This window comes from Carettochelys insculpta, chromosome 3 (assembly GCF_033958435.1).
Source record: "Carettochelys insculpta isolate YL-2023 chromosome 3, ASM3395843v1, whole genome shotgun sequence".
Classification (NCBI taxonomy): domain Eukaryota; kingdom Metazoa; phylum Chordata; order Testudines; family Carettochelyidae; genus Carettochelys; species Carettochelys insculpta.
In genome coordinates, this window is record NC_134139.1 from 51,247,446 (window position 1) to 51,264,198 (window position 16,753).

The window sequence follows — 16,753 nt, forward strand, 5'->3', positions numbered from 1 at the left end:
TCTATCTTGGGCAATGGCTTCAATCTGGCCCCATGAATATCCCAGTTCTTGTGCTTCCATGACTGTAGATCTCCTTCATGTTTATTCAGGGTCTTCCCCGGCTGCGTTTCCCCTGAGGATTCCATTTTAGGGCATGTGGAACAATGCTGGATGGGGATTTCCTCAAAGTATGTCCCAGCCATCCGCATTTTTCTCCTTTTTATTTGGATCCCACATGCCTGGTAGAGAAGTGCAAAACTGAACTATCTGGGGCCAGTAGTTGACCCCCTGTACTCCTCAATATGATGAGGGGTAAGGGAGGTCAATGGGAGAGTTTCTCCCATTGATCTTCCTCGGTGAAGATGGCCAGGTAAATCAATTGCAAGTAAGTCTATTCTAGCTATTCAATTGCCACAGCTTGTATTGCATATGTGCAGTCAACTTACCTGCCTAGTGTAGGCCAAGTCTTAGGTTTAGCCAGGTTTCTCTTTAAAGGAGTCATTAACTTCACTTGATACAAAGTCAAGTAATGCAGTTTGTCCAGTGTCATGATAGGTCCAGTTAGCAAGTGTACTCAAAAACAAATTGGCTTCTGGGGGTGTTTTATAAAAGCTATGCCTCTTTCTTGGGAATAAACTATGTAACTGTTTAACCCAGTGGATTGTGTTCACTAGTGTATGAATTTAAAGCTATTGTTGGTTTTTAACCAATATTCCACTGACCCTTGCGGATGCATGGACCTGACTTAAGATTTCCAAAGGGGGCCGAACCTCCATTCAACTTTTTTGGGCATCTGCTAATGAAGAAAGGTTGAAAACCACTACCATACATCAAGTTAATAAGCTTGTATTCCATTAACATTTTTTCAGTGGACCAAACTATATGTATCAGTGGTCAGCAACCCACCCTGGCATGGGTGCCAAAAGTGGCACACGTGCCAATTTTCATTGGCATGTGAGGCAGGACCTCAGTCCTGTCCCTCTTCCCCCATCAGCTGCCTTTTGGATTAACAAAATAACAACTAATGCTACCAACCAGCACTTAAACGATAAAGTTCTGCATCTTTATTTATTAACAAAGCTGTTGTAAGTAGAACTATTAGTGACTTTAAAAAGGATCACTAGCACTCAGATATACATAGAGGTCAAAAGGTTAAATTTCTGCACTCTTCCTCAGAAAGGTTGCTGATTCTGATATGTCTTCATAAACAATTAGTTAGCCAGCAAATGTGTGATATGGTATTCTGTCCCAACTAGTTACCACAGAAGAGGTGTAATATGTAGCCTGCCCTCTTTTTTTTTTTTTTTTTTATAGTAATCTGTTGTGAAATACATTGTAAGTGGTAGGTGAATTTGGCTGTGTAACTTTTCAGAATAATACTTATCTGTTTTAAGGTCTCTATTTTGCAATCTTGCTGAATACCTTTTATACCTACTGACCTTGTCCAGTTTATTTACTGATTGGTCTTGGGAAGAGAGTGGAGTGTATGGTAGTTGGCATACAAAACTACAAGCTGCTTTGCTTTTTAAAAATAGTTAGGTTTGCCACCTTTTGCTATGTATTGTCATCAAGCCAGCTATCTTCTGAACTTAAGCTTAAATTTGTGTAAATAAACTGGAGATATCTGTCTTTTTGGGACTTCCTAATAAAATTGTTAGGGAGATTCTCTACCCTTCTGAATGCTTGAGGAATTGACATTGCAATTCTCTGCATATCTCGTGGCAATTTCCATACTGTGTGCTTCAGTTATGGTTTTCTTTATCCTTTTTCAACAGGCCACGTGAAGGATCTTGCTCTCCATTCTTAACTCTCTAAAATGAGTAATAAAGCAGTGCCTTTGTTTCAGTAAAACATTTATAATAATGTTTCTTAAATTTATCTTACTCAGGTGACATTCACGGGCAATATACAGATTTACTTCGATTGTTTGAGTATGGAGGATTCCCACCAGAAGCAAACTATCTTTTTCTGGGAGATTACGTCGACAGAGGCAAGCAGTCTCTGGAAACCATCTGCTTATTATTGGCATACAAAATCAAGTATCCAGAAAACTTCTTCCTCCTAAGAGGAAACCATGAGTGTGCTAGCATTAATCGCATCTATGGATTCTATGATGAATGTAAGCAAAAACCTGTAGTCCTCAAAAATTGCTTCTATTTAAAAATGTCATAATAGTTATTTTTAACAGAATGACTTCATTGCAAGAGTTTCTCAAGCAGTCTGTCAGAAAAGCTTTCCATAAATTATTTTGAAATATACCTTACACCTCTTTTAATGCATGCTGACTTTATGTAAACTTACTATGAAATGCCTTAACAGGTGATGATCTTCACAGATTTTATGAAACTTCAGTAATTCAGATTTCGGACTTAGCCTACATCTCTGGGCAGGATATGATGCACATTGTGATTTCCTTTCCTAATAGATTATCCTGTTTCTGCAGGCAAACGGCGATTTAATATTAAACTTTGGAAGACCTTCACGGACTGCTTTAACTGTCTGCCTATTGCAGCCATTGTGGATGAGAAGATCTTCTGCTGTCATGGAGGTAAGATAACGACTTCAGTCTGACCGTGAATGTACTTACATTTTTCCTATCCATGCATAATTACTGCCAGTCTGATCCTGGGCCAGAGATTAAAACACTATTAAATGTTGCATAAAAAAGCAACTGAATTACCATTGAGAGTAGTATTAATGAAACCATTAAGACAACTGTGGCTTATTCATTTGCCTTTTCATCCTCGCTCTTTTCTCCCTTGTTGTCTTCAGGTACAGGATCTTTACATTTATCTTCTCATATACACAGGTCAGTGTACTACATGGTAACAGAAAATACAAACACAAAATTGCACTACTTTCCCCTTCAGAAGAAGGCAGAAGTTTGATGTGAGGTCAGCTTTAGAGAACTGACTTACATGCACACACTGATTTCCACCCCCCCATGGCAAAATTGTCCTGTCATGGGGTAAGCAATTTGTTCACCATTGTATTTTACAAGTTCATAAAGTACTTCTGCTCCTTTATAATCATTTGGATCGGTGTATTTTCCTAATCTGTGTGAATACTCAGTGGCTTAAAAGGCTTTTTCTCCATACTCATATCCATTCTGGCCATACCTAGCTTCTTTACCTTCAGTCCCTGCCCACTTTCCTGATGCCCTCTCCTCCGAGAGCCTAGTCAGAATGTACACTCATCCCTCGTTAAACAAGTACTTCACTTACAAGTACTCGCTGAAACGAGGGACACGTTTACCTCAGTTCACTCTACGAGTGAACTCCCCTCGCTAATACAAGGATAATCCACTGCCTGTGGCTCCAACCTGCCGTAGTCTGGCACCCCGCACCTCCGCTGGCCCCGTGGTAGCCTGACCCTTCTCCCTAGCCACTAGCCTCACAGACCAGCTCCGCTGCAGCCTGACCCCTGTGCTGGCCCCACGGCCCCAACCCGTGGCAGCCTTAAACCCCCACCCCCCGCAGACTGGCCCCATGGCAGCCTGACCCCCACCTCCCCTCCCCTCCAGACAGGTAGATTTAACCCACTGCAGCCTGACCCCCACCACCACCACCACACACCCAACTTTCATCAGCCTGAATCCCGCCCCCACCCCAAGGACCCAATGGGCCAGCAGGTTTTAACCCTCCCACTCATGGCCCAAAACTGCCTCCAGACTTTAACCTTTGCAAACCACCAAACTCAAAGTTCACCTCCAAAGCAGCGCCACCTGCTGCCATTCCTTCACCGAGTTCTAGGACCCAAGCAAAGACTTGTACATGGGCTTTGATGAGAATTTAGTGCCCCTCATGAGTTTTCACCTATGAGCACAAAGTTTGGAGCCAATTGTACTCAGAGCAAGGGATGAGTGTGACATGTTTGCTTCCTTGTAGAATGGTAAGTCAAGTGAGCAAAGCACAGGTGGCCAGAGCGTCCCCCACCCCCGAGAACACCACTGAGGGGTTTCAGGACCTACCCTGGGCAAAACAAAAAAAGCAGATGCCCTCGTGGTCCAGGGCAGAACTACAGTGCTTACTGGTCCTGTGGGGAGATGAGGCCATCCTGGTGCACCCGTCGGCAAAGCAGCACACCGCACTGGCCTGTGCCCACCTTGTGGAAGCCCTGGCGGAGCATGGTCACCCTGCCTGCACTTTGGAACAAGTGTGGGCCAAGGTGAAAGAGCTCTATCAGGGCTACATGAGGATCCAGAACTTGAGCTGGCATTCGGGGGCAGCGAAAGCAACCTGCCCCTTCTTACAAGGAGCTTCACCATCTCTGGGTTGGGGGGCGGGGCGTGAAGATGTCTCCCCCTGCAAGTGCACCCTGGACACAGGAGGTGCCCCCCCCATTCCAGCCGGAGCCCCAGCAGGTACCCATCGCCCAGGAAGCACGGGGGAATTCCAACTCAGAGCGCAGTTTATTCAAGGGAGCCCTGATGATTGCCCTGGAGTTGGGTCCTTCCAGCAGGGCATCCTCCAGGGCACCAACCTGTTTGGAGGATCAGGTAAATATTGCATGGGCACACCCCTTGGCATGGGGGGCGGGGGGGGCGGGCAGGAGACGGTACCATGGGTGGGCACGGGCAATCACATGAATGCAGACACCACACTCCCCAGTGGACAGTGCATCAGGCCACATGTAGGGGAAGGTGGGTAATGTGTGCCCTGCCGACTCGCCACCTTTGCTGGGAGCCCTCAGCAATCGTATGCCCTCTGGGCCACTGGCCTGTTGGATGGGGATACTGGAGAGGGTTGCCACCTTCCTGTATGGCAGGGCCCACTGTATGGGGTGCAGATGTCCCGGAGACAGGGCCCGCTGCTCACAGTGGGTGGTACATGTTCGGGGGGGCTGTGTAGAGGGAGGGACTCACCATGTTGCTCTTTCTCCTGACAGCTGCACCATTGGAGGTCCATGCCAGCCAACCCTGTGGCCAGCCCAGCACCAGCCAGCCCTGGAGCACTCCCTGAGAAGCTGCCCACACCACCAGTCTGGAAACAGCCATCTGCCCACAGGGCCCACTGCAGGGAGGAGGGTGAAACCTTGTGGGCATATACACCAGCAATGAAGCAGCAAAATGAGCTGATCAAGAGGTGGATGTAGGGTGAAGCGGCATGGCGCGTATATGAGTGGGAGAGGGACGTGTGGGAATGGGATTGGCAGGCACGGTGTTGGGCCAAACTCATAGACCACCTGGCCACAGTTACTGGTGGCTGACAGGCCCTGGTACCTGCAACTGTGACCCCCTCACCGTCCCTACTGCTCCCACCTCCCTACCCCCACCACCCCTCCCTCTGGCAGTCCTTGACCTATACTTGCCAGTCCCCACATGCCTCTCCTTGGTCTCAAATGCACCAGCCGTCCCTCCCTCTGTTGACCACACCCCATCTCCCAGCCCTGATGTGTAGTCCCTGAACCGGTAGGGGATGGTGCAGATGCTGTGGGTCCTGACCCCCCACCCTATATGTATATAGTTAACCCTTGTTGGATATTTTAAAGAGCTTTTTCTATTATGACTGAACAAGAAGTTTTGTGTATTAAATGAGTTTTCTGATAACAGCCCAGTGTCCCTCATCATTGGTGGGGGGGAGTGAGGGATGGAGATGTGGTTGGGAGGTTATATGTCTGGGGGCCTGAGAACCCAGGAATGGGTGCCATGGGGAGGGTCATCATGGGCTATGTGCAAAGCTCTACTGGAGGGCCTCCTCCATCCTCATGGTGTTGTGGTAGGCCTGGCAGTTGGATGCTGCACTAAAGCTTCTTGGAGGGTGGAGTTGACCAGCCAGCCATGGAGGAAATCCTTATTCTTGCTCTCAGCTATGTTTGTGAAGTACACAGCAAGCACCTGTAACTTGGGGGATGTGTGCCCCCCACCTCCAGCTAACGATCCAGACATCTAAAGGTGCACTACACTGGCAGCTGGGCATGGTTGAAGTGGGAATTTGAAGAGCTGCTCTTGAGAGGTCTGTGTTGCCCACTGTATGGCCACAGGAGCTGGGGAGGGGTAGGGTCTGCTGTGTCCTCTATGATGCAACATGAAACACAGATATATACATCTCATAGAGCTGGAAGGGACCTCAGGAGATCATCAAGTCCAGTCCCCTGCCCTGGTGGCAGGACCCAAGCACCATCTCTCTCTCCCCACCCTTTTTTTTTTTTTTTTTTTTTGTGCTCTAAATCCCTAAATGGCCCCTGCAAGGATTGAACTCACAACCCTGGATTTAGGAGGCTAATGCTGAAAGCACTGAGCTATCTGTCCCCATGGTGGTGTTTCACACAGGCATCTCCCATTGGGCCCTGTAGGTTCCATCCTTCGGAAGAGGCTGGAGCTCCTGAACACTCGCATCGTGGGCCTGGCCCAACCAGATGACATAGATGTTGGTAAAGCAATCCTGGTGGTCCACCATGGCCTGCATAACTGTGGAGTGGTACCCCATCCTATTAACGTATACTGGGCTGCATAATGGTCTGGGGCACTGATTGGGAGGTGTCTCTCATCAACTGCGCTGAAGCAGTTTGGGAAGCCCAGTGTAGCAAATCCACCTTTGGTCGTGTCCACATCCCTGAGCTGGATGACCCTCTGCAGCAAGATTGTCATTGATGGCCCTAATGATGTGTTAAGAGGAGGAGACTGAACACACAGGTGAGGGCCTGAGAGGGCTGGCCCATGCGTTCTGGAGTACCTCCCAGCCTTCCTTCCCCCGCAAGTCATCCTGCTTCTCCCTGCCAGCCACCCACAGTAGTGGGTATGTGCTGGGGTGGGACAACGCAGTCTCCCAGGAAATAAATTTAAATATAAATATATGAGCATATAAATCTCACAGAAGTGGAAAGGACCTTGGGATGCTGCCCTTTTGGCAGGACCAAGCAACATCCCCTGCCTTTAATTTAAAAAAAAAAAAAAAAACTGTTTGCCTGAGATCCCTATATGACCCTCTCCAAGGATTGGACTCTCAACTGTGGGTTTAGCAGGTCCATGCTCAAATCACTGAGCTATCTTCCACCACAGAGTAGTAAGGAACTGGACTCCCCTCTTGGCCCCCCCACCCTTTTCCCCCACTGTGCCCTGAGGGTCCCCCCCATGTGAGGCCTGCAAACCAAGAGTGTCTTACTTGCATAAGCACAGCTGTGATGGTGGACTTGCCCACCTCAGACTGATTCCTGACGGAGGGGTAGCAGTCCAGGCTATGGCCACATGCTTTTCAGTGGTGATGGCAGGCCACATCTGTGTGTCCTTCCGGTGTAGGGTGGGGGTGCTCCAGGTGCAGAGCGTGAGGAATGTGGCTTTGCACATGCAAACGTTCTGTACCCAGCGCCGGTCATCCCATTCACCCATGTTGACCCAATCCCATCAGTTGGCTCTGATCAAGTAGCACCATACACGCCTGATCAGGGCAGGGAGGCAGCGGGGCATGTCTAATGTACTGGGCTTGGGGGTCCTGACAGCTGGGGGCTATGTATGATGCCTGTAGAGATGGGCAGCTGCTGCCGTCAGGATGAGCAGCAGCCACTGAAGCTCCTCTGGGGTCCAGGGCAGGTCTGGAGGCTGGTCCTGATCCATGCCTGGGTGCGTGGTGAGGGGGACTGCCTCGGGCCACGTGCTCTCGCTGCTCCTGTCTGTTCTGTCCCTCCTGGGGCTGCAGTGGCTCTGGGCTGCAGGGAGCAGCTGTTAGGTTGGAGCCCTTTCAGGGTGCACAGGTTTGGCAGCCCCATAAGGGCTTGCCAGCCACGTGACCCCATCTGCCAGCTTCAAGGGCCTGCTCTGTCGACAGAGCATCCTGGCTGTGTGGACGTTCTCTGTCAGAGTGGATTGCTTTTCTGAGCTGCTTGTGTGTGTAGACGCCATCTGTTGACAGAGGTTTTGCCAGCAGATCCCTTCCAACACTTACTTCTGTCAACAGATGCTTCTAGTGTAGACATCACCTATAGGTTTCCACGACCTCCCCCGGTACTGCAGAAAAGTGGTGGTCCTTACAGACATTGGCCAAGTGGTCAAAGTCTATAGAGTCTTCCATACCATTAGCTTTTTAACATCTATCTTTGATGTGGAGAATCTGGACTTGGTCATAAGGAAACATCATGAGTGTGGACTGCCATTAAATTTAAAGTGAGGAAGGAGCCATTCATTCATTTAGTCTAACCTTCTTTATAACACAGGCTAGTATTTGAGCTGCTATTCAGCCTGAGAACTTGTTTGACTAAGGTATCATTTCTTAAAGATGCCTGAAGATTCCACCACTTAGTAGTTTGTCATAATGGCTAATTGCATTTATTCTTAGAAACAAGACACGCAATTTTTTAACCTTTTTCTTCCAAATGTTGGTTCCTCTTATGCATCTCTGTTAGCTGAAAGACCCATATATTAACTACTGTTTTCTCCCCAGACAGATACTTAACACAAACAAATCACTTGAACTTTTTGGTAAGCTAAATAGGCTTGAGCTCTTGAAGGCTCATTGGAAGACACTTTTTTCCTGCCTTTGATTTTGTGGTGCTGCTTTGCACTTGATCCCGTTAAAGCCACATTTTTTTTTTTTAAAAAGTGGACAGAAGAACTATACACAGTGATCCAGTGTGTCTTTTCAGTGATTTGTGAAGGTAAAATTGCTTCACTGTGTTACTCCGTAATGTTGATACGTATAAGGATCACATTAGACCTTGCCACATCAAACTGGGAGGTCTTATGGAGCTGTTTTCTGTATCCCATAACCTCCTTCAGATTCACTGCATTCCTAGATAGGATCCTCCATTCTGCAGATATAACCTGAATTCCTTGTTGCTAGATGTATGGCCTTGTAGTTGGCTCTGATAAGTGTTTGTGTTCCTCCCTCCTGTTTTATCTCTCTCAAGATTCTTGGAAGCTCATATTTTTGCCTGTCTAGAAAGTTCAAGTGGACCTTCTTTCTTGTGGATGTCCAGCTTGTGTATAATGCTGCTGGAGGCTCTCTTGGGATACGTATCCAAGTAATGACAAGGCAAAACTGACTTTGTTTGCTCTGGTTAAGTTCATGAGTATATGACTTATGACTCTATCCTCTATCCTGATAAGAACATCACTTCTTCAGAAAAAGTGTGGTCCAAAGCTTGAAAGTCCTGACTGATTTCAAGATGATGATTCCTTGAGACAAACCTGTAAAGCCTGAAACCACCTTACCAAAGTCTGGTAGGAAAGGAGTGTTCTCTTGAAGAATTTCATTCAGCTTTCCATGTTCCAGATGCCCCATATTCACTTTTAAACTAGTAAGATTCATAGATCACACAGGACTGCTGCTAAGTACACATCTTAATCCAGCGGTTTCTTTAAGAGGGTGTGATTGGAAATTGCTTCACTTCACAGTGAGTCCCCTCCATAATAGCTATATACTGATTCCCGCCCCCCACTTCATCTGGTGCTCTCCTGTCTTATCACATTCTCCTATTGCTTCCTCAATACAAAGCAATCAGAACTATACTTTCACAGGTTGGCATTAAGGCAGACTAGCTTTTCAAAGAAAACAAAGGAAGAGAATCCTGTGCTTGCAGACTGTCAGGGTGTCAACGTTTGTCTGGATCTTCATAGCTAGATGGAAAAAGATCACCTCAACTTCACAGTAGCCAGCTGGGAGTTTTCTGCATGCACTCCAGCTGTATTCCCTGTTAGGTGTACTTGTGCTGTGAATGGGGCCAGGGCATTGGTTGGAGCATTTTGGTAGAGTGATGATTGTGAGATCTGGATTTCGACTCCCTTTCCCTGGGCATATGTGAAAGAGACGTGTGTACCTTGAGTGATCAGAATGCATAATTTCAGTGTTGTGTCAGTTGTCAGCAAAGAACAGAAGTCTTTTTGCAGTGCTGATTGTTAGCAACATGAGGGAAGCATGTGTAACAATGGAAGATTGGTTAAAATAAAATGAGCAGTTTGTTTCTAGGGTGTGGATTCAGTGTTTGGGTATAGAACAAGCACAGCTAGCTCCTGTTTAGTACCGCTCTCCTCCTAAAAACAAATTTTGCCTTAGCAAAGAGAATGTGTTACTCTCTCCTGCAGTTATCATGTCTATTACTTGTATTGTGAGTACTATCTGCAAAGGCAGAAGGTGAGTACTTGTTCATTTATAAACCACAGGTTTTCAGTTTCTGCGTACCCAAAGTGGAATCTTCTAAAACCTTTTGTCACACTGTTTAAGCCCCTTTCCTTTTTAGCTCATGAGGAGTTTCTTTTAGTAGAGTGGCTGCGTCTTGCTAAACTTGGGCTGCATCTACACTACAAGATAATTTGAATTTAAGGCAGTTAGCTCAATATTACTATGTGACTGTTTTCTCTTTAAATACCATTAGCTCAATTTTTTGCAGCACTAATATTGAGATTACAATATTACCATTACCTGAGGGGTACAGCATCAGCGCGAATTCAAAAGTTCAATTAAAGGCCAACGTGGAAGTGTCACGTCTTAAAATTGAATTTATTAGCCTCCAGAGGTGTCCCGTATGTAGCCCACAATGCCCCTTGGTGCTCCACACTGGCAGCTGCTCTCCAGGTGCGCCGGAATTAGGTAACAGGAATACTGTGAATTTCAAAGCAGGAGCAGCAAGCATTTGGTGGTTGGGCTCTTGTTTGTATGAGAACCTGAGAAATGTCTGTCTTTTTTTTTTTTTTGCAATTAGCACTGTGAACCCATCTACTGTTACAGATAACCTCTGCAGGGAGTTCGTGGTACTGTCTCTCTACATTTGTGGGTTTTTTTGTGTGTTGCCTGGCGCTAGCTGTTGCACTGCTGTACCAAGTATTGTGTTTGCATAAGACGCTGAGAAAATTCTCCTAAGCAGTTTAAATTTGTGTGTAAATCTTCCCCCGCCCAGCTGCCGTGCATTTGGGGTCTTTCCCATGCGCAGCCACATCACGTGGGTAGCCCCTGACCCAGTAAAAGGATGTGCCTGCTGTTCAGTGCTGACCATGCTGGCAGGCAGCACTATGTCCTAACTTGCACATGTTTAGGGCTCCAAGGGCAGGAAAGAATTTTGGGGGCTTGCAGCCACCGGGGGGAAGTCTCCCCTGGCAGCCAAGATAGTCGAGGGGAACCACTTCAGCTACTTTACCATTCCAAGCAGCTCTGCAGCCGCAGACCACAGCACCCTCTTCCCTCACCAAAATATTTTTGGGAGCTTGCTGTCCATTGCAGACACCTGCTGGTTTGATATTTCTGTTACAAAATCTTTTTGTGAACATTTCCTATCTGTCTTCATGCTTTGACCCCTTCAGAAACACCAGATGGAGGGAGGTTAGTTGAGATTTCTGCTTCCTTTAAAAGCTCCATGGATGATATTTCACTGCCATCACCCATGTTCACAATGTCTGTGTACTGAAGAGGAAAGTTAAAAATCTTTCTTCCTAAACTTTTCTGTCGTCTTTCTTCTACCTTAGAGAATACAGTCCAGGTCCCTGTACTATTTTCAGGGATCGGGTGCAATCATGGGGTGAGGGGGACAGTCAGTGGATGGCCAATTGAGAACACAGCCTGTGCACAGAAGCCTTATAGTGCCCCGGAAAGCCAAAGACTCTCTCTTCAGCAACTCTTTTTTTTTTTTTTTTTTTTTTTTTAACCTTTCCTATTTTCTCTCTCTACAAGCTTTTTGGGGTCCCTGTGTTATTTTCAGGGGTCAGATGTGATCATGGGATGGGGGAAACACTCAGTGGATGGCCAGTTGAGAACTCGACTATAGAAGGAAGACATTTCGCCATCCCTGTGGACGCCCTGCTTTCCTTCCTTCCAACAGGAAAAGTGGATGTTTGCTTACCACATGAGGGGAATGAGGAAAATGCAGTGTGGGAAGATGATCTCAAAGACCAGCGAGCATACCCAGAGTGCTACAGGCATGAGGGAACTTTGAGATAGATTCCCACAATGCACTACTGCAACAGTCGATGTTTATCAATTGAGCGTGGCCCCAATAAGTGGACTTTGTGAGGAGCACATGGGGAGGTGAGGATGGTCAAACTCAAACTTATAAATTCCAGAGTTACAAAATCGGTATTAATAAATTCAAATTTATCTCGTAGTGTAGATGCAGCCTAAGGCAACTCAGCCGCTTTATATGCTGAAGTACTGGGCTTTGTCTGCCAACTTGGGGAAACCCTGCACACTGACACTTATTGCTAAATAAGCAGAAAGCAATTTTTGCTACCTATAATGCAGGTTTCTGTATTAAGTTGTCCCAGAATTTTATTTTATTCTGAGAGTTCCTGGCTTTTTAAAAAGAAACATTTAAAAAGAAATGATTATCTCATTTTTCTTAAGTGTGTATGCCAGCAGTGAATCCAAATGAATAAAAGCCAGTCTGCAGGGGGAACGCATCTGAGCAGAGTGGTAAATTTGAAACTTGTCACTTTGCCTAGCAAGTTTGAACAGCAGAAGAAATATCTCCCAAATAGTTTAGGTATAATAACACTTGAAAATTTCTTAAAATGTCATATAATTGAAGGTTTTTGCTTATCCCCTTAGTGGAGATAGCTACTCCAGAAGATAAGATTTACTTTTATAAATCGCCATGATACAGAAATGCGGTAACTTCACTGTGAATTAGATTTCATAAGTTCCAGAATATTTCTCAAATCAGGACATACAGATTGGCAGTAACTAATGAGGTAGTGTTAAGAGTATGCGGCTTGTGCAGACCCTGTTGTTGCTGCCCTTAGACTTAATAAAAACCAAAAAGAGAAAAAGCTGTTCAAACTCTTAAGTTGTTTCTGTATTGTACTTGGGAACTAGGGCCCACAGGAGAATTGTGGAAGGTGATTATTTCCAGAGAACAAATATAAGGTATAAGCAAGCATACCTTATAAACACAAATGGGATTTTAAGAACACTTCAAATTTTCTTTTGAAAAAGTAAGATGACTTCAAATTCCATGTGTACTGTTTAAAGACTATTCTAAGAAACTTGACTAATCCAGTAATTTAAAAAGGGCTGCCCCTTTAAGACATGTAATGCTTCCAGAGAGACAGAAGTACTAGCACTATTAAAGCTGATTTGCAGATATGAAAAGTGCAAAAAAAAAGTCCTGAATACCCCAAAATAACAAGCAGCTTAGGGTAGCACTTAGCACATTTGAATGGTAAACATGCCCTCTCTTTCTCCTCATCGTCTCCAAACTGCTTTTCAGGTCCCTGAAGTCATGGATTCTCAGCACCTTTACATGATGTCTGTGTATACTGTACTGGTAATAACACAAACCTGCTGGAGCGCGAAGGCAGTTTATAGGAGTGAGGTAGGTGCCTTTTTTACTATATTGCGTATTTTTGCATAGTTTATTTTTAAAATATTGCCCTCTGGGATATACAATGAAAACTTTGCAAAACCGCATAACATAGTAAATAAAAGGCACCTTCTTCAGACATTTAGGCAGTGTGCTGAAATCCTGATTTCACACCTTGTTCCTTTCCTGCACTAGACTTCTGCAGTCATCTTCTCTTTAGCCTCCCCATCTGACTCTATAAACCAAATTTCCCTTCTTCTACAGTCTCTTCAATATGATGTTGTTCCCCTACAAGTCCCTTCTACTGACTTTTTGATTACACATCAAGGTCGTGTCTCATCCTTGCCTTTAGGGCCTTCTGCAGCTCTATCCTCGTTTTATTTTATCCTGTCACTTGTGCTTAAATTTAGCCAACCTCTTAACTATCTTCCGTTTTCTTCCCACTTTTTTCATGGGTTTCTTGCATGCTGCTCCTTGCTTTCTTCTTGTGACTGTGAAAGGCTTTTGCTGCTTCAGAGCTTCCTTAAAACCACTTTTTCAGGAATACTTTCAGTGATAACTGCTGTTATCCTTCTGCATTGCTAATCTTGTACCTTGTTTGCCAGGGCAGTTTGCCTGTCTGAATTAGATTTTAGTTTTTGTGGAAGGGGGCAAGGTCTTTGTGCAACATGAAGTATAGAAGTGGTATTCCTGTGGTGGGAACTTGGTGATTGGTGTGACATTGATAGCATAGCACGGGGGCTTCCTGTGATGGGAAGCATCAAGATGTAAATGGCAAAACGTGATTTCATAATATCCAAGGAGAGCCATGGGTTGAATTCCTAACTTAGAGTGCCCCGTTTTGTCATCTTTAACATATGATTCTATCTGGATGCACTTTATACAGAATAAAAATCTGAGATGGTAAGCAGGGTTTCTTTTGCTCTTCTCAATATTTATAATGTTCTTCCCTTACTTGATTCATCACTCTTTGGTTGAGGACAATGAGGCCTATTAACTTCATGTTTTGATCTTGCTTTGGCTTAGACTGAACATTCACCCGTATAATCCTTTTGGTGCATTAAAGTTTGTAAAAAATACTTGTCCGTATCCTGTTACCAGCAAATGGCTGCATCAGAGGACCATTTTGCAGGCTTGTATGTATTATCATTTCACAAGTTGTGGTCTGAAAAACTGCACTATTGGCTAAAAATGGTAATACCTCATACATTAATAGTTTGCAGTGCACCTGTAATCATTATAATTGGGGCAGTTTGGCAGCTCTTTTAATTTGTATTAAATCCAGATAACCTATGGATCTTAATCTTTTGATCACTCTCAATTCCGTTGTTCATAATGGTAGGAGGTGGAGTAAGAGGCAACTTCAGCTTCTTGAAAAAGTGATCTCTGTGCAAGAAAGCAGCATAAGGATTGTTTTATGTGCTAGAATACAATCTGAATATCTACAATCTTCAGCTATGCCTCTGTTGGATTTACAACACACTGCTGATGCAAGTAGTTCACTTTGTTTTAAAGGCAGTTTGTATTTGGTGTTTTTGGATAGCTTTGGATAGCAGTGCCTTTTTCCTTGTCAATTCATGGATTCCTAACCACTGTATGTTGGCTTTGCTTTGTATCATGTTGCACAGTTTTGCTAGATGAGATCTAGAAAACAAATCCAGAAGATGCAATTTGCAGGCCAGTGGGTCAGAAGAAAGTTGTGGAAGGAAAAATAACTGATAGGAGGGTATACATTAGAGCTGTCTAGTGCCTACCTACATTTGACTACTTTCTTTTTCATGTGCAAGTTAAAAATTTGAAACTTGTTTGGACCCAATTTTGAAGTTGTAATGTGCACCAGTGCACATCTTTGCATTATATTAACACAAAGAACCAGTCTTTTAAATAATTACTAAGGAGAAAAGTACCTTATTAAATGCCTGAACATAAGAACGGCCATACTGGGTCAGACCAAAGGTCCATCTAGCCCAGTATCCTGTCTGACGACAGTAGCCAATGCCAGGTGCCCCAGAGGAGGTGAACCGAAGACAATGATCAAGCGATTTGTCTCCTGCCATCCATCTCCCTCCTTCTACAAAAGGCTAGGCACCATACCTTACCCCTTGCTAATGGCCATCTATGGACCTAACCTCCAAATATTTATCAAGCTCTTTTTTTAAACTCTGTTAGAGTCCTGGCCTTCACAGCGTCCTCTGGCAAGGAGTTCCACAGGTTGACTGTGCGCTGTGTGTCTTTTATTAGTTTTGAACCTGCTACCCATTAATTTCATTTGGTGTCCTCTAGTTCTTATATTATGGGAACAAGTAAATAATTTTTCTGTATTCACTTTCTCCACACCTTTCATAATTTTATATACCTCTATCATATTGCCCCTCAGTCTCCTCTTTTCTAGACTGAAAAGTCCCAATCTCTCTAGCCTCTCCTCATATGGGACCCGTTCCAAACCCTGAATCATTTTAGTTGCCCTTTTCTGAACCTTTTCTAATGCCAATATATCTTCTTTGAGGTGAGGAGACCACATCTGCACGCAGTACTCAAGATGTAGGCATACCATAGTTTTATATAGGGAAAGTAAGATATTCTTTGTCTTATTTTCTATCAGTTTTTTAATTATTCCTAACATCCTATTTGCTTTACTGACTGCCGCTGCACACTGTGTGGATGTTTTCAGAGAACTATCCACTATAATTCCAAGATCCCTTTCCTGATCTGTTGTAGCTAAATTTGCCCCCATCATATTGTATGTATAATTGGGGTTATTTTTCCCAGTGTGCATTACCATACACTTACCCATATTAAATTTCATTTGCCATTTTGCTGCCCAGTCACTCAGTTTGCTGAGATCTTTTTGAAGTTCTTCACAGTCTGCTTTGGTTTTGACTATCCAGAACAGTTTGGTGTCATCTGCAGACTTTGCCACCTCACTGCTCACCCCTTTCTCTGGGTCATTGACGAATAAGTTGAACAAGATTGGTCCCAGGACTGACCCTCGGGGAATGCCTGGAATACATCTTAGGTTATAAATTATTATTCCTTCTAATAGCATGCTCTATATTTCTGACCTAAGGGTCTTGAGTAACACAGCTGCTACAATCTGTCAACTTGGAAATGTTCAGTGAAATCAAAATTTAAATTATCCTTATAACAAAAGGTTCTTCCTGCTGTATGAATTCTTTAGAACATTGGGTTGAACAAAACAGACTTTAAAGTTAAGCCCATATAAGGAGCAAATTCTCTTGTTAGAGCTTCTAGATTCTGTTTTCAGCTTTGTGACAGATTTTGTGGTCTTGGACCAATCGCTTCTATAGGTGAAGGCGACAATACAGTTCATATTTTGGGATATATTTGTATCCTGAAATAGAAACTGCACGGCCAAACACCATGCTCAAAAATAGCAGAACTATTTTGAGCATGGTTTTTCATTTTCTGGTTTACCAGGAAGCTCAAAATAAGGTAACTCAAAATAACTTACACAATTTGGAGTATGCAAATTGTGTAAGTTACTTTGAGCTAGGTAGCATGTCTGAAACAATCCTTTGAGGGACTTTCAGGG

General features: G+C 44.4%; 1 protein-coding gene across 1 annotated transcript in view; it reads left to right on the top strand.

Moving 5' to 3' along the window:
• Positions 1 to 16,753, top strand: part of PPP1CB (protein phosphatase 1 catalytic subunit beta) — a 70,995-nt gene that overhangs the window by 38,303 nt on the left and 15,939 nt on the right. The window contains exons 3-4 of the mRNA XM_074989818.1: positions 1,868 to 2,098; positions 2,423 to 2,527. Coding sequence (XP_074845919.1) covers positions 1,868 to 2,098; positions 2,423 to 2,527 — 336 coding nt within the window. The remainder of the gene's footprint in view (positions 1 to 1,867; positions 2,099 to 2,422; positions 2,528 to 16,753) is intronic.